At 45.2% G+C, this 17,714-nt stretch overlaps 2 protein-coding genes and 1 long non-coding RNA gene across 7 annotated transcripts in view; 1 reads left to right on the top strand and 2 right to left on the bottom strand.

Moving 5' to 3' along the window:
- Positions 1–920, bottom strand: part of DYM (dymeclin) — a 260,986-nt gene extending 260,066 nt beyond the window's left edge. Inside the window, exon 1 of the mRNA XM_087760268.1 lies at positions 801–920. The gene's annotated coding sequence lies outside the window, so the exon portion shown is untranslated. The remainder of the gene's footprint in view (positions 1–800) is intronic.
- Positions 921–1,047: 127 nt separating this feature from the next.
- Positions 1,048–17,403, top strand: LOC148055411 (uncharacterized). Of its 5 annotated transcripts, none has more exons than XR_015705396.1 (4): positions 1,048–1,112; positions 1,219–1,330; positions 2,282–2,413; positions 15,885–17,188. It is a non-coding gene; the product is annotated as an uncharacterized LOC148055411 (long non-coding RNA). The 5 variants fall into 5 exon arrangements; XR_015705399.1 differs by adding an exon at positions 17,203–17,403 and having other exon boundaries at positions 1,054–1,330; positions 15,885–17,132; XR_015705397.1 differs by having other exon boundaries at positions 1,054–1,330; positions 15,885–16,480; positions 16,990–17,188.
- Positions 4,956–17,544, bottom strand: CUNH18orf32 (chromosome unknown C18orf32 homolog). Its single transcript, XM_087760473.1, has 4 exons — positions 17,410–17,544; positions 15,035–15,287; positions 6,133–9,791; positions 4,956–5,681 (listed from the first exon to the last, which is right to left on the bottom strand). The coding sequence occupies exons 2-3, from the start codon at positions 15,260–15,262 to the stop codon at positions 9,717–9,719; spliced, it is 303 nt and encodes a 100-aa protein (XP_087616599.1). The 5' UTR covers positions 15,263–15,287; positions 17,410–17,544; the 3' UTR covers positions 4,956–5,681; positions 6,133–9,716.
- Between the last annotated feature and the right edge of the window lie 170 nt (positions 17,545–17,714).

The following is a 17,714-nucleotide window of genomic DNA, read 5'->3' on the forward strand; positions in this document are numbered from 1 at the left end:
ATTATGGCCTCATGAACTCACTACGTTCAGCACAAAAGATTAAAAAAAAAAACAACCCAGTGCTTAGCATGAAAGCATACAAGACAAAACCTGATGTCAATTAAGGTAAGATACAAATTCTCTTTTAAAGTATTTCCCGCTCTTGTTAAACATTACCCTTCAGAAGTATAAAAACAAACTAGCAAGAGTGAGACTAAGCAGACCCATTATGTTGCAAAAGCAATCACCGAGCACTATAAAAAGCATCTGGCTCACAAAAGCAGAAAGGAAAATATGCTATTTTATAGTCTTTTCACTGATAAGAAACGTCATTCAGAGTACAAAACAAGAAATACAGATACGAACGTCTCTCATTCTGGTTTTGACCGCGTATAAAGGGACAGCGGGCACAACTCCGTGGCCCTGAGGGATCCCCGGAGCCCCTGACAAGTAGTACCTGAGGGGCATCGCAGGCCCCCGCGCTCCCCAGCCCGGGCGGGGACACAGCGGGTGCCGGTGCCCCGGGAGCGCACACCCAGCAGAGGCCCCGGGAACTCTCCGCGGCGACGGTACTTGAGAGTTACAGCACAAGCACAGCCCTCTATCGCGACATAGGGCCAAGCAACGCTGGGCGTCGGGATAAAGGGACAACTTAGGGGAGTGCAGCAGCTCCCAGCGCTCCCTCCCCTTTCAGAGCCAGCACTGAAGGGGGACGGGGAAGAGCCGCTGGGGTCCACCAGCCACCGGCCGCGCCCCTCGGCCGCCCTCACCAACCCCCTGCGACGGGGCGGGCCCAGAGGTACCGCCGAGTCCTCGCTTACCCCGTCAGCGGCGCGGCACGGCGCCGCTGTGCAGCAGGCGACCAGTACCGCGGACCCGGCCCACCGCCAAGACGGGCACCGCCGCGGGGCCACCCGGCCCGACCCGCTCCCCTCAAGAGCCGCTGCCCGCCCACCTCCTGCCTTCCACGTCGCCAACGTGCCCCCGCCGCGCATGCGCACAGGCCGACGGGGGGGGGGGTGAAGGGGGCGCCGCTGCGGGGCACGCCGGGAAGTGTAGTCCGGCGCGGGGAGATCTAGCCGCCGCCGTTCCGCGCCTCTACGTGCTTCCACGGCATGGTCGTCATCCTCCGGGTGAGCCCTTCCTACAGCAAGAGGCTTCTCTCGATCAACCCGCGGGGTGGTCGGGGACATAGGCTGACTGCCTCGGTCTCCTCTCATCTGCGGGCTGTGTTTTCAGTCAGTGGGACAAGAAGTAACTCGAGCAAGTGGGACCAAGAGCCAGAGGGAGGGAGGATTTACCAGGCACGGTCCTGCCCTCACGCTGCTTTAATTCGTTATTTCTACATCAGGTAACCTCCCGTTTCCATATCTGAGGTGTTTTTTGTGCCGTCGGTAGCTGTTTCTATAAGTAACCAATGGTTCCTTCAAAAGGGAAACCCTTCCCAATATAATTAATCCTGAGTATAATCTCATTACCACAGTGTGTGACACTAAATATGCAGCCTGTCTCCTACACATACCCATAAACGGGCTGCATGAGCAAATAGGGCATATGCAAACAGCACAAGTGCAAAGGTGAAGTCTAACCACTTCATATACATCACAGAGTCTCCATCCCTGGAGGTATTTAAAAGACGGGTAGACGTGGTGCTTGAGGATATGGTTTAGTGGTGGACTTGGCGGTGATAGGTTAACGGTTGGACTCGATGATCTTAAGGGTCTTTGCCAACCTTAACAATTCTATGAAAAGCAAAAATCTTGGCATAGGGTTTGGCCTTATGTTCATACAGTTTTGATTGGACCGCTACAGCAATAAAAATGGTGCATGGTCAACAGTTAGAGTAGCTATAAAAGAGGTAGGACTGTATGCACAAAAAAGGAACTGAAAAACAATCCTCATGCAAAATACAAGTATTGTTACATCTATCTATGTATAAATACATCTATTCACAACATTTCAAATAATTCATGTTTCAAATACAACAATGAAAGAAAGATGCAGCACTGATCTAAAAACATTTCTCAAGCAAGAGAATCACTGTGGCAATCATGGTCTTCTAGACCATTTCAATTAAACTACTGCAGTCAGGTTCACTGAAAAGTAAAAATAACAACAGTCTGTGAAACCCAAAATATGATTTGGTTCATCGAGCATGTTCTAACAATCAGAAAACTGCACAAGGAAGATAATCCCTTCTTTCATGTATTAGGCAGTTTAATGAAACAGAATTAGTTCTCACTAAAAGCAGATTTAGTTAATCTAAGTGTAAATTAAATGTCTTCATTTTCTTTACCTGCAGCCTCTGAAAAAGCCTGTTCTTTCAGCAATAATGTTCTGCATTGTACAAAAATCAAGGAGTGACTCCAAGGATTGAACCTTAACAGCATGCCCAACAACTCCCAAAAGGCTGAAGCGTGATTGCTACATTTGGGTAATGACAGCATATTGTATTACTGTCATTAGATCAGCTTTGTGGATAGAATTTAACTGTGTTCTATGAACACATCTGAATAAAGATCATTTTGCACAGAATTCATTGCTAGTTTAGACATCCTTAGAGGCTGATCATGTTCCATTTAACCTGCCAGAATTTCCTTTGCTTGCAGAATCAGGCCCATCAAAATAATTGGCAGCATAAAACCTTCTTAACTTTTATTTAAGAATTTTTGCACATACTTGCAGTATTTTAAAGGTGTATTTCAATTAAGTTTATTTTAAGTCCTTGGCACCCAACTACCTCTGCAAACCAACACATAGAAGGTACCATGTCACATTTAGGCCTTCCCATAAAGAAAAAATATTTTAAATTAATTTATTTTAATATCTTTTCAAATATTTTCAAATATTGGTTGATTTCTTGATTCTTCCTCAACAGCATTTAAATAAACCCAGACAGCTTTAATGCTGAAGATCTTAGGACTAAATTTGCAGAAGTATTTTGATCCCTAAAGATGCCTACTCTGCAATTTTCTAAAAGTCTTCAGTATAAATTAAGCTGCTACTTGCTCTAATAAATTCTGGTAGATGTCCACCTGCCATCATTAGGTGCCCTTTTGTAAATCCTGCTTTTAGTGAGTAACAAACATATGGAAATTTTCTGAGTTAAATTAAATGTCATTGATCTATATTGTTCTTTCATGTGAGGATTTCCTTAATTTCTGTCTACTTATTTTTCTTAAACAAGGCTTTGTGCACTTCTTTGCATCCTAGCAGATGTTCTCCTGCACCCCTGCCCAGGCTCAGGCAGTTCATTTCCTTCACCTGTTTCTTGACTTATTTTTTGCTTAACTATTCACAATACAATAGGATTACTGACCTATTCTTGAAAAATTTTGCAACACAAATTTGCCAGGACTTCCAGTGAAGTGCCTCATTCAGGAAAGTTTTGTGATGAAGATTAGTCATGTTAGTGTTTAACTGCAGCTAATAAAAGTACTGAAACACCGTAGCACAAACGGGGTAATTTGCACAAACGGGGTAATTTTACAACCAAGAACAGATACTTGCAATATCTGCCCATTTAGCTTTTTGCAGTCTTTTCAGTAAGCCTGGTGTTTAAATACAGTGCTGGCACACACAGCTAGAAGCCCAGTTCAGCCTGCAGTCTTAATTTACTATACGGTTTATTGTCTATATTACTGTCTGATGCACTTCCTTGTATAAGAATATCCTAAATAACTCAAAATAATTAATTATGTACACTTTATAAATTGACTGCATACATTTACAAATTAAAGGAGCCCCAGTACAGCTCTTGCTCTACTTTTCGTCATGTTCACAGCTGTTAGAGGTGAATATATTACTCCAAAACTTTGGCCTGTTTGTGAGATGCCCAACATTTTAAAACAGTGGCTAAGGTTACCTGCCCTGGGACAGAAAGCACAGCAGAAGGGACAATCTTTTCAGCAATGCTTACAATGTAAGAACACATACTCATGTTCAGCTGCACACCTGCAACAAATCTTCATTTCTATAGCCATTTGAAAGACACTATGCATGACCTCAGTTCTGGAGTGACTTTCTCAGGCAGTTTACTCCTTTCTCATTGCAAGGTGATTTCAGACCCTTAGAAGTTCCTGGCTTTCAGATTTAGAGCATGAACTTTGACAGTAGTGGTAGCAGAGGAATTTATTGTTTGGGGTGAGGTGAGGGTTGATTGGTTTAGAAAACCCAATCCACCACAGCAAAGATTACATCCACCTTTTACCAGGTGAAGTTCTGATGGATAAGGTATGATTCGTTGCAACAATATGGGCAAAATATCCAAAGATACGGAGGACAAAAACAATTGGAAACTAGTGCAGCCTCTTTCCCTCACTTCTGCTTTCCTATCTCTGTGTTCTGTACTACACGATCCACACAACGATATCTGTGAGAAGTTATAGGAGCGCACAGTTAGCATTGTTATCTTTTATTGTATGAATTATACCATGCGTGCATGCTCAGAATAATAAAACCAGGTTTTAATATCACAAAGGGTAGGTACTTCACCGGTCTAGGAGAAAGCTATATCTGTGATACACTGATCAGATGGAGATTATGTTCCAAGGATGATGCAAAAGCTTATTAAACAGCAATACCACATTCACTTCATAATAGACTAGCTCATTAAGGGTGAGCAAACAGCATTAGGCAACATCTTACAAGGAGTTTTCTGTGATTCAACTCATTACAGAAGTAATGGTTGTAGCAACAAGGGCCCGATATCCAGCTGTGAACATCGCAGATTGATTCACGCAAGACCTGACAAAACCGTGTAGTGGTAGGAGACGATACACCTCACCAGAGGCATTTCACAGACATCAAGCAAGTCTTTGGAATAGTTAATTATCTGCTAGGAGAAAACACGGTCACAAGAACAAGACTGGACCTCAGTGACGGTTCAAGGATGTAGCGTTCGTTACATATCAAGGTTATACCGGCGGATCTCCAGCCGACCCGGGCTGGGGAAGGAACAGTCAGCACACACAGTGTGGGTGTTCAGCTTCCTCGTTTATTGCACAGTAGTTTACCTTTATACTCTCAGCAGTAGGCGTGTTATGTTATAAGGGGTGGAGGCAAGGGAGGGTCCACCCTTAACTCTTTCCGTACATCGCGTGATCTTCCGGTCGCCAACCCTTATCTTTACTACATTTCCCCCTCCCTTAGCTCCAGTAGCTCTGGATCTCGCTGGGGAAGCTGCGCGTAAAATAATCGATACGTGGTAAGACTTCTTAATATACGACTCATAGAATGCATAATTAAGCGTAATAGGGTAATAGCATAGCAAGGACAAGAATAAGTAATAAGATTATGAGCCCGGTTATTAAAAGTTTGGGAATATTGGTAAACCAGTTGCCTATGTTAGCTATAGCTCCTAAATTAAGGGAGTTTACTTGTATTGCATCAGATAGTTGGCCAAGCGCGTTGGTGTGGCTCTTAGAAATATTCAATGTATCGTTGCCTATTATGACGTTATTAACATTCCAGTTTTGTAAGCCTGGGATAGTGGAGCTCTGGTTTGACTTGTGGCAGCAACTGTCCTCCTTATCGCTAGTGAAGTAGGGGGTGAACAATAGACAGGTAGAGGCTTGTCCAATAGCCGGCATATACAGACACGCATCCGTTACGTTCATAGATTTTGCCCAGTCCAGCCAGTAGTTCGTCGCGGCTCCCTCATTACTCCCCCACACCATCAGGATGCATAGGGAAATGGTAACCTGTCAAGATAAGACTCAATAGGTTGATTAATGTTTATACGGTCGAATATTTCGACTTGGTACCCTTTCTAGCGTCCCTTTCTCGGTTTGCACACACGCATACCCACGTCCCAAGCAACGGAGGGAATAAGGCCCCCCCCATTCACGGGTTTGCAGGTCCCGTACTTGAACCAAAGGGTAAGGCCCTTCGTTCTCATCGAGCCGGAAATGTGCCTGGGTTGCAGTCTGGGTTTTATAGGTGTTCCCTCGAATGGTATGATTTAAGGTAATTAGTGCCGTCGTCAACAGATGCTGTGCCCGAAATAAGGGAGGGTCAAAGGGAGGGGGAACCCCTGTTCCTGGGCTTATATTTTCCCCCTCCCTAAGTCAGTCGAGTAACCCTTTTAATGTGCGATGCGCGCATTCTACAATGCTTTGGCCCGTACTGTTGTAGGGAATGCCATGACTCAACTGAATATCCCAGTGCGCGCAAAAGTCCTTTGTCTTCTTGCTGACATATGCCGCTCCATTATCTGTTTTAATTTTTTGTGGGATGCCAAGTTGCGCCATACAGTCCTGCCAATGTAAAATAACTGCAAGAGCATTTTGTTTAGCATGCAGTGGCTAAAATAACTCCACTGCAGGTATCAACTGTGACATGCAGATACTTACGTGGATTAAAGGGTTCATAAATCGTAACATCAGACTGCCATATTTGGTTGGGCTGCAACCCTCGAGGGTTTACCCCTGCCTCCCAGAGGGGACCTTTGGAACACACAGGACAAGCAGCAATCGAGGATCCCTCGTCGCCCCCTTCGCCCTCACTGCTATCAGAGCTCATGGGGTAATCGTGTACAGGCTCCCTCCACTGTGAGGGAATACCAGTTCGCTTTCCCACTGCCCCAGGGGTAAGGGGTCCCTCTGGTAGCTCAGGTATCACTGGCAGTGCCGGGGGAGCCCTACCACCCCCCCTAGATGTCGTCAGCCGTGACGCCGGTTCTCCTTGTTCCTCAGATCCTTTCCTGCGCTCCGCTCTCTGTGTGTCCAGCACCCATCGATCACTGGGATGCAACGGGGCATCCTCAGAAGGTGATGGTGTCTTGCCCTCCTTTTCTCCTTCCCGCCATCTTCCTTCACGTAGTTCGCGATACCGCTGGGATCCCACATCAGCCCCCGGGACCCAATCCAGCAACCTATCAGTCAGCTCCCTTTCCACACATTGTTGCAACTCGCCCCAGGGGTTTTGAGGAAGTGGAGGATCCGACGGTGCAGGAGGTGCCGAAGGTTCCGTGGGTGGCTGCTCTAGACTCCCCACTTGTATCGGGAACACCTTTCCTGACTCCTTTGTTCCCGCTGCGCCATAGCCTCCCTGCGCCTCCCCTTCCTCCATTGGCTCAGTCCCCAGTAACGACGGCCCCGTCTGTGCCCCACAGGCCACCCCTTCAACTCGAGTTCACACTGGAGTTCCAGCCTGTCCAGCACAGCAGTACAGAAAAACAGCAGAGATGCCCTGGCCATCTGCCAGCCCAGGCACATAGCCATTGCTGTTATCAAAATGTTCCCAGGCACAGCGGAGTAAGATGATAAGCAGTTCAGCAGTACAGCAAGCAGCGAAAGCAAAAAGCAGCCACTAACGAGCAGTAGACTCTAATATACAGTAAGGCAAGCAAGCCCCGTGGCAAGCACAGAAACCTGCCGATTAATAGCTAAACAGCAATACCAGCTATAACTTCGATCTAGCACATTCCAATTAAATCTGTCGTTATCTCGAACCCTTTGTACCCTATGTTGGGCGCCAAAAAAAACTGTCGTGGTTTAACCCCAGCCAGCAACTAAGCACCACACAGCTGCTCGCTCACTCCCCCTTGGTGGGACGGGGGAGAGAATCGGAAGGGTAAAAGGAAGAAAACTCATGGGTTGAGATAAGAACAGTTTAATGGGTAAAGCAAAAGCCGCGCGCGCAAGCAAAGCAAAGCAAGGAATTCATTCACTACTTCCCATAGGCAAGCAGGTGTTCAGCCATCCCCAGGAAAGAAGGGCTCCATCACGCGTAACGGTTACTTGGGAAGACAAACGCCATCACTCCAAACGTCCCCCCCTTCCTTCTTCTTCCCCCAGCTTTATATGCTGAGCATGATGTCATATGGTATGGAATAGCCCTTTGGCCAGTCTGGGTCAGCCCCCCCGGCTGTGCTCCCTCCCAGCCAGCCTGTGTCCCCTCCGTGACTAAACCCGTTGGCTTTTCGTTCCCAGGAACTTCATGCCCCATCAGCGCGCTACGTGCGGCAAGCCAGCACCGCTTTGCCGCAAACCCCTTCTTGAGCACCCTTTCTACTGTTCCCCAGGTGCGAAGCCAGTCACTGGCTCCTCCAACATTGCTTATGATCGCTTCTGTCAGCTCGTTGTGTATTTTCCTGCAATATGAGGTGTCCAAAACTTCTGTGGGAGTGCCGAGCACTCCCCGGCGTAGCATCCATTGGATGCGGTCGCCCGTGGGCCTTTTCCTTATCGCCCCATCCTCGCCCACCTCTGTCTCTACCGACTTTAGTACCTTTACGAGTTCCGCGAGCTCCATCGCTGCTGCCTGCAGCCGATCACGTCGGGGTCACCACTATGTAGCGTTCGTTACATATCAAGGTTATACCGGCGGATCTCCAGCCGACCCGGGCTGGGGAAGGAACAGTCAGCACACACAGTGTGGGTGTTCAGCTTCCTCGTTTATTGCACAGTAGTTTACCTTTATACTCTCAGCAGTAGGCGTGTCATGTTATAAGGGGCGGAGGCAAGGGAGGGTCCACCCTTAACTCTTTCCGTACATCGCGTGATCTTCCGGTCGCCAGCCCTTATCTTTACTACACAAGGACTGCATATATAAAAAGGTATGCCTTTTTAGGCATACCTTAGGTAGGACTTTTGGAAAAATGGTAAATCATAAATAGCAATCCAAAACTGCTGGAATGGTTTTGTTTTTATTTTTTTTAAGAGCGCTCTGGTTTGGCAGAGAGGACAAAGCCGGAATTATCACTTCTATTCCCTACTAAGCACAGGGACATCTTCACAATGGCACTATCATGTTGGGATGCAAGTCAGTACCAGAATGCATCTTCCCAGGAGGAGGCAACACTGGACTTTCCAAGTTCACTTTCTTTATCATGAAGTCAGTACTTTTATGACCTCCTTCTGCCTGAGGACTGTCTACAGGTTTTCAAAGATTTTGTTACCACTCTAAATATTTATAGCTCAGAAGCCTAAGAACAATTGTATGAAGCAACTTATTTTTCAATAAAATCCTGGTTTATTGTAATTCAAATTACACAAGCATGTTAAAGAGATTTTAGTTGGTTTGGTTTTTTGGGGTTTTTTTTGGTTTGTTTTTTTTTTTTTTAAAAGACAGAACTGCACCATTTTAAACCACTGCAACAGAATATAAAGCAACAATTCTCTTGCATCATGCCCTTGCTGCTCCTTCTCAGGAAAGAAAGGCGCAGTGTTTCAAGGAAAAGAATTAATGGAAGTATCAAATCAAGACTTTGTGCTTTTAATAAGCTAAGTAAATTTTGCATATAGCATAACTCCTTTAGCTCATCCACAGATTTAACATGAAAAATCTATATTCTTCATAATTTAACCATGACGCTTATGCATTGACAAGCATATGACAATGCAATTCATAGTTCTTTAGCAAGGTCAAGAATAGCTATAGCTTTTAAGGTGAAAGCCTGAAGTATTGCACTAACAGTTAGTGAAACTAAGATGCTAAGATACGAATAAATCTAGCTTTGGAAGGTAAATGTAAGTTATTTAATCTAAACTCTAATCACACCAAATAGATTATAGATAAAAAGTAGTTCCAGTGAGGAAAATAAAGAACTTCAGTTTTCAAACATTTTAAATTAAGAAATGTGCTAGCTGCCATTTTAGTGGCAAGAGACCCTCTCCTATAAGTGATAAGTTTTTATTCAGCTAAAATGTGCAAAGAAAAAAGTCTCAAAGTGAGAGAAATATCACCAGTTCATATTGGACACAAGGGAATAAAATCCTTATGAATGAATTCCTTTAATCTGTTTTCTTGTCAGAAACTTCTGTGGATCTCTTTGCAGCAATTCTATTTGCGACACCATTGCTTTCAAACTGCAAATAGAAGACAGCATCATTAATGGGATGTCAAAAAAGGACTCCACACCAAGAACAGTAACAGTTGGTGATGAAAATTACTTTTAGAAGCAAGGCCAGTGAAGATCTATGAAGAAATCTGCAGCAAGAAGCAAAGCGATGGCGTCTCTTTAGATTTACACATAATTTTTGCTTCGAGCAGGCAGGGGGAGGAGTGAGGGCAGAGACAACATATACAAGTCTTTGAATTTTCTTAGAAGAGATAAATAACAAATGCACGATTTACACATGTTAAACATTTTCCCCCATTATGAGTGGCAGAGCTAGCTGGAAAGTGGTGGGTTTTTTTTGTTTTGGTTTGGTTTTTTAATTCTGCTTCATGCATCTGGTGTGATGTACCAATTATTTGACTTCTTCCTTCTCTGAAAGAATAGCCCATCATTTAAAAAAAAACAAACAAAAAAACCCCACACACACCATAAAATTAACTAAGCTGTTTCAGAAAACAAGTGCAATTCCTGTCCTTCCAAGACCTACCAGAAGCTGTCTAGGAGTAACTGCTATTTCAAGCTGGCTCAGTACTGGTCACTCCCTTTCATAAGAAAATAGCCACAGATTGCTGTCTTGACTCGCAGATCTCTGCCTTCATGGCCCATGGTGGTGATAGAGGGAGAGGACAGTAAGATATGAAGAGAGCATTTGTTTACACAATTTTTACAACTAAAGGTCTTGGTTGGTACGCTGCACGGATATATTTAACATTGTCTGGTGATGGGGCAGCAACAAACTGCATGTTAGTCACAGCACACTGAATTAATTGAACAAAACATGGAATGATACATGGTAAAAATAATAGCATTGCTAAACCACACAACATATAGAACAAGATACGCTTAACCCAAGGGGTACCTGGAAGCCATGAAAAGGGATCAAATTTCCAACCTTTCCAGGTCTGAACAGGAACATGGGCTAATTTTCTTATTCCAGAGGTTATTTGTTTAACAACTTGACCGTTATCATCTATTTTTAAACAGCAATTAGAAACATTTAATTTACCACAAACACCTCCTTCTTCAGCTAGCAGGTAGTCGAGAACCATACAATGTTGCAAAATTGCCGTTCGCATTTGTGTGGTTTGATCTGCCAATAGGTCCAAGGCATGAGCAGTTTCACTGGTAATAATTTCTAAAATGGCTTGTAGTCGAATAATGCGATTTAAATTATAAACAGGTTCTCGAGCACCGCTAATCACTTCATTGGGGTTCCAGGTGGCAGGCCCATAGTGTTGGATAATTCGTTCTGGGGGCCACTCATCCTTTCCCCATGACTGGCTACTACCACCTGCTATAGCAGTATTAATAGATCGTTTGCTCCGTGTAAGATCATCATACAATTTAACACCCAAATTATCATCATCATTCTTGGGAAGCAGAAAAAACAGGGGACGAATTACTCCAACATAACATATTCCAGACCACTTTGCTGGTAACACTTTGTATGCATGGTGACCACACACCCAGTAGTAACCCTTTAAGGCTCGATGGCCATTAGCAAAAGGTCTTTTCCATTCTTTTGCTGATTTGCCAGCATGTAATAGAAAAGTTTGGAATGTGTTTTCTCCAAAATACAAGTATTCCTAGCACATGCTGCAATTCCTTCTTTGACTCAGGCATTTTTATCTGATCTAGTGTGGAGAGGTTATCCTGAGGAATACATGTCATTCCTCCTTTCCACCAAATCCCTAGAAATTTAACTGAATTTTCTCAGGTGGGATCTTTAACCCTAGGCTTTCTAAATGAGTGATGTTATCCTGTGTTGTCTGGACTTTTTCTATTTGACTCCCTGCAATTAGCACATCATCAATGTACTGATAAACTTTAACCCCTTCCTCTGATGGGATTAGTTCTAATTCTCGTGCTAAAGCCTGGTGGGCTAATGTGGGGGAATGTTTATATCCTTGAGGGAGCCGTGTAAAAGTAAACTGTTGCCCCTCCCAGGTAAAAGCAAAACGATCTTGGTCCTGTGGTTGCAGAGGGACCATGAAGAACATATCTTTAACATCAATAGTTGCCATAATAGGATGTGCTTGTTCCTGAATAGTGGCTATGAGTTCGGCAATGTTTGGTACAGCAGCTGTTAACGGGCCTGTGTTTGCATTGAGCCTTCGGTAATCGACTGTTAGTCTCCACTTCCCATTTGGTTTTCAGACTGGCCATACAGGAGAATTAAAGGGAGAGTGAGTAGAAACTACAACCCCCTGTTCCTTTAATTCCTCCAGTACTGGGGAAATCCCCTCCCGTGCCCCTAGGGGCAAGGGATAGGGTTTAACATTTGTTAATCTTGAAGGGGGAAGTAAAGGTGCAGCTTGTAAGAGACCTATATTTATCAGCGGCACACCAAAAGACCAGCTTCCCCCTTTATTGTCTGTCCACACTTTAGCCTTCAGGACATCAAGCCCTAAAAGATTAAGCGGGAGCGGTCCCACAATCATTTCCACTGGAGTGGTTGTCTCCTCCCCTGGTAGCTGTAAATTGACCGTAGCCAGTGCCTGTGCTTGAACATTACCGAACGCATCTGCCACAAACAAACGTCGCTTAGACAATGATATACCTCTGCGCGCTGCATCTTCTGTCTTGATGGCTGAAATTTGAGCACCAGTATCCACTAAAAATGTAATGGGTACTCGTCTAAATCCTACAAGGCAGGTGATTAATAAATCACCTCGATGACCTATAGTGAGCTGTCTAATATACAGCCGCCCCCCCCCCCTCCCCCCGCTCACTACAAAGGGGCAAAGGAATTAGTTTCCCATCAACCTTTGGGGGGCAGTTGAGTCAGTCAAATTGATTAGGGGTGGGGGTGCACTAGGAACCGGACTCTCAAACATTTTTACTTTGGCTGCTGGCTTTTCGGGCCACTCTAAAACTAATTTTTCAAGCCTATCGGTTGGTAACCCGTCCATAAGATCTCAAGGAACACCTTTCTGACACCCTACGGTCCATAAGCTTGTTTGAGATGTTTCTTCCGCCAGAAAGTTTAATGAAGGACACTCTTTTTTCATTTTCAAGATGTGAGGGAGGCTTTATTTCAGTACGTCTTAAACCCTTCAGGTCTGATTTTGGGGACAGGGTACTAATTGGGCCATATTTTCACCCGTAATTGATTAACTCCTGAGCAACCTCTCCCCAAGTCCATACTTTAAAATTTTGGTTCCTGCGATCAGAAGTCGCCAGTCCAGCTAGTGCGGTTGAGACCTTTTCGCCCTGGGGCATTGCGTTAATTGTACTTTGTAATTGTATGCCCAGAGGTTTTAAAGATTCAGGGAGGCGCCTTATCAGGGGGGTCATTCGTTCAGGGTCCACCAGCATCATCATCGGGGACTCCTGTTTGAGCTTAAGCTCACGATCATACATCATTTGCAAACATGCCGCTTTCTGTATATTTTCTACCAATTGATCAATTGATCCTGTGATAGCAAGAGGGTCTCCTCGTTCCAAGGGATTGAGGCCTCCAGCCCAGTAAGCTGCCCTTTGGGTTAGGGACCAGGGAGCGCGGTGATCACCGGTAGTTAAAAACACTCTGGGCCCCCAATATCCTTCAGCTTCTTTTTCACTTAGTAATATCTGGTCCCCACCTGACAACGACACCCTCCATACATATTCTGTTTCTGATTCCTTAGGGGTATGGCCAAACTCCCTTTTTAATTTAGCTAATTCTGTAGCGGTATACGGCACTTCTTTTGTAGTAATTTGAGGGGAGTCGTCTTGGTCATTGTCATATGTGAATTCAGTTTTAACCAAAGGTCAGAGAGAGTAAGGAGGCATCTCTAATTTGTCTAATCTTAATTTCATCTCTTCTAACTCCTCGCAAGGATATACAATTTTCTTTTTGGGGGGTGAATGGCTGTCACCACTCTTGCCCGTGAGGAGTTACTCTTTAAGAGTAGATTGCAGATAGTCTGCCTGGGCTCTCTCCTGCTCTAATTGCTCTTTTAAGTTTTCAACTTGTCCTTGCCAAGATTGGACAAGGGCTTGTAAGCACTGTATGGTCTGAGACTTGGCACTACGCTGCCGGTCTCTTGCTTCCACAGCTACAACTAAACTGGCACCCAAAACGGCGCATATAATTGATTTTCCATTTCTGGCCCGAAGTTTAGCGTCCTTTTGCAGGGCGTTGATTCGGTCGGTAATACTCTGCAGATTATACCAATTATCTCGTGCCCAATCAATACCTTGTACTGAAGGGCGTGCATTATGTTTTTCTAAAAAGTTATACAGCACCTCCCTGTCCACAGGGATAGTGTTATCATCACTCATTTTCTATAACAGCACACTTCAAGCAGGTTTAGTATTCAACAAGTGAGGGTGGTCGTCCCAGGGAGGCAACACGTAAGAGTTAATTTTCACAAAGGTTTCACCCTCTACTTCCCCGAGAGGTACACACGTAAGACAAGCAAGTTTAAAGGTAAGACAAACAAGAGGTGCGGCACTTTCACTCCAAGGGATCCTGTCCATGACGCCAATAAAATGTTAAGTCCCGGTCTGATTGTCAGGCTCGGGGAAGGTTTGTAATGATCCCAAGGGCGAAATTAAGACACAAACGAGGTCATATGCCGCCAATCAGACGTTTTATTGGGTAGATATAAAAGAGTAAAGCGATAGGAAAGGCAGGAAATATTAGGAGGAAATTAAGCAAGCATTCAGAGAGATAAGCAAAGGATAGTCACCACCATGGATCCAGCGGCATCCCGTTGGTCCTGTCTTCAGTTTTTCGGTGGTGGATGGCCACACTCAGGTTTCGTTGTGCCGTCTTTTATCTGGTGTTGGAGAGGGAGTTTGCCCTCTCGTTTCTGTTTGGTTACCCAGGGCAACATCACGTACCCAACACATGCACATCTACTGGTGGGGCAAGCGGCCTGACCCGGATACCAGTTGGTGTCCTATTCTTGGTGGTGCCTGATAAGCCAAAGAATGGCCTGCTGCTTCAGCAAGTTTGCACAGGTTTCCTTGCCAGATGGTGCTACCTGATAAGCCAAAGAGTGGTCTGCCTTCGGGTCCTGTCAGACAAAAGAGTGGTCTACTGTCCGGTCTTATCAGATAAACACACACAAGCAAGCTTTGAGACAATTGTTCTTAATGCTTCAGTCTCTTACAGCTTCTATAAAAACACCCAACTATTTACTCTTTTGTGGTGCCCACCCTGAACTATTGCTGGGTGTTTTATCTGGAGTTTCCCTGGTTAGCTAAATGCATTAATCTTACTTTATGAATTCCAGACTCATCCTCCTGATCTTTTTTTGTGGCTGAAGGTGCCCATGGATTTCCAGCGCTGCCTCCTTGACTTTGTTTTGTGGCTGTTTTTTCTTCCACAGCTTTCTTAGGCCATGCACGCTTAATGAAAGGTGCAATAATGGGATAGATGTACGGTTCAAGGAATTTCTTGTAGACCCAGAGGAGAACGGGAATGACAATACAAGGAATGCACACCATGGCTTCCTCTTGTTCTGTGACAAAGCTGGTGAGGGAAAAAAACCCAACAACTTAGGATGACAGCGTTTGTATGCCATGAGCTAAGAAAACAGTCTTAAATAATGAATAACGATTGTAGTTGATATTCAAACATAAGAGATTATTTAATAATAGATTAACTGTTAAAGTTTCAAAAGTGCTGTACGGGAAACATTCTTGTAGTTGTAACAAAAAAGGAGTAGAGTTTGCATTAATTCATCATTCCTACAGCTAGAACTTCGAAAAGCACATTCAGAAAATAAGTTTTTGCTTAAACCACACAAAAACCGTTTAAGCAGTGAGCTGCAGATATTAGCCCAGTTGTTATTATAATATAACAGAGGGTCCAAAAGGTTTGTTTTTCCCATTTCCTTTTTATTTAAGGTGAAATTAAATAGCAGGACTCCAATCGATCTAATGGCTCGCTACCACTGAAGGGCAGCTTGGTGGGAGGGGGGAAGAGAATCCTAGTCAGGATTTGAGAAAAGGAGAATATGGGTTACTTCCTTCCTCCTGCACAGGAGGAATCACTTGATCCCACACCAATCCCATACAATTGGCCAAACTATTAGAAAATGAATCCTTCCCTCTCTCCCAAAACCAGGGAGAAGTCTTCAAAAACATCAGCCTGAAATCTGTGATGAAAACAGCACAAAGCCAAAGCGCAGGGGCAGAAAGGTACAACTGGGAGAGGAAGCAGGTAAGTGGGATTAGAGCCAGCCCTTTCAGTGCTGATGAGCAACATATTAGATACGTTCTGCTGCACAGTGCAGCTTTGCCCTTCACATTCCTCCTTTCTAGGCCGCTGACATCGGAATTCTTACATTAAGAAGCAAAACAAAAGCTTTCCAGGATGGAGAATGAAGAGGCAGAAGTTTCACTTTTTTTAAGCTATCCTAAAGATTTTTAGCCCCAGGCCCTGTGGAACAACAGAATATTAATTTCCAGTTAACTACTTCCAAGTGTAGTTTTGACTACTTCAGATCTAGTTTTACAGGATCTGCTCATCTCTGAAGTCGGAGAGGAATCTTGAATTCAGACAACATGCATGAGGAAGTCCATTAAAGCCATTCAAAAAGACAATTCATGTACTCTCTCTGCCAGAACTTCCTAGATACTAAATTTTCGGCAAGATGTCGTGGATTCATCCAGTAGCTGAAGAACAGGGCTGGAGGAAACATCCCAGGCTGTCTTTCTGAGGTAACAGCGAGTATCTGTGCTCAATTCCAGACTGAAAAATAAGTCATACCTCTGCCAGATGCAAAAGTCAGTGGACACATAACACCAGTCCTAATACATTACAATACTACACATCCTTCACGAGTTTCCTCTGTGATTTGCTGATGCTCTGTTGGCTGGTTAGCAGACAATTAATTTTTAGGGAAGAAAAAAAAAAAAAAAAGGAGTAAAAGGGCAAATGGTCCAATTTTAATAGCAAGCTTATTTCCTGTGATCCAAGCTTTTGTTTATCTCTGTAAGCCACCATACGTTAGGGTCGGCAGAGAGAACATGCATGACATTGCAAATTTAAGTACGTTTGGTTTTTGTTTTCCATTTTTAACTCGGTCGTTAGTCAACTATTATTATGGAAACAGAAAAAAAAAGGCTACGCAGACAAAAGGGTTGATTTTTTTTTTTCCCCCATAATGGATGACCTAGTCTAGAAAGGCTAGTTTACATAACACATCCCAGTTCTGCTTTCTTTACAGGAGGATGTTCAGGCTGGAATATTCCCCAGAAGCCAGGCCAACCTTCCCGGTTTACGGCAAACGACGAGCTATTGCAGCCGGCGGCATCTCCCCCTCCCGCTGGTACCGACATCAAGGCTGGAGCGCAGAGATTTTCCGAATCGGTAAAGTTCCACTCAAACACGCGTTGAGACCAAAGAGCTCCACACCTCAGCATGACCTGTTACATTTCAGGATTCACCCGGTTCACTCCCGGTTAACGGAGCCGCTCCAGCCACAGAGAAACGGCGAGGCAAGGTCGACCTCCGCGGACGCTTCCAGCCAGGCAGCCACGCTCGGGCGCCGGCCGCGACAGAGGACAGGCAAACCACGAAGGGACCCTCGGGGAAACAGCCCCAGCCCCAGCCCCGCCGAAGGAGACAGAACCCGCCCCGCACTCACCTCAGCTGGCAGCGACCCGACGCTGTTACCGCCTGCGCGGCCTCCTCCACCGCCGCACCGGAAACGGCCCCCACGCTTCCGCCTGACGCGCACCGCGGACCCGCTGCCAATGGGAGAAGGTGGGGTGTGCGTCACATAGCCCACGCCCCGCCCCCGGGAGCCGCGTTGGCGCCGGGCGGTCGCCGAGCCGCCCCGGCCGCCGCCAGCCGGGAAGGACGTACGGAGCGAACGGCACCGGGCCTGGGAGCGCAGAACTGCTGCTGGCCTGTGCCCAGGCGAGGACAGCGGGTAAGGAAAAACAAACA

This window comes from Nipponia nippon, unplaced genomic scaffold (genome assembly GCF_047370975.1).
Source record: "Nipponia nippon isolate SJK-2023a ecotype South Korea unplaced genomic scaffold, ASM4737097v1 scaffold_22, whole genome shotgun sequence".
NCBI classification, from domain to species: domain Eukaryota; kingdom Metazoa; phylum Chordata; class Aves; order Pelecaniformes; family Threskiornithidae; genus Nipponia; species Nipponia nippon.

Coding starts and splice junctions, on each gene's coding strand:
- CUNH18orf32 (XM_087760473.1), bottom strand. CDS start 15,262: ATGGTGTGCATTCCTTGTATTGTCATTCCCGTTCTCCTCTGGGTCTAC. Junction 9,792..15,034: donor ATGAGTCTGGAATTCATAAA/GTAAGATTAATG, acceptor TTCTATTTGCAG/TTTGAAAGCAATGGTGTCGC.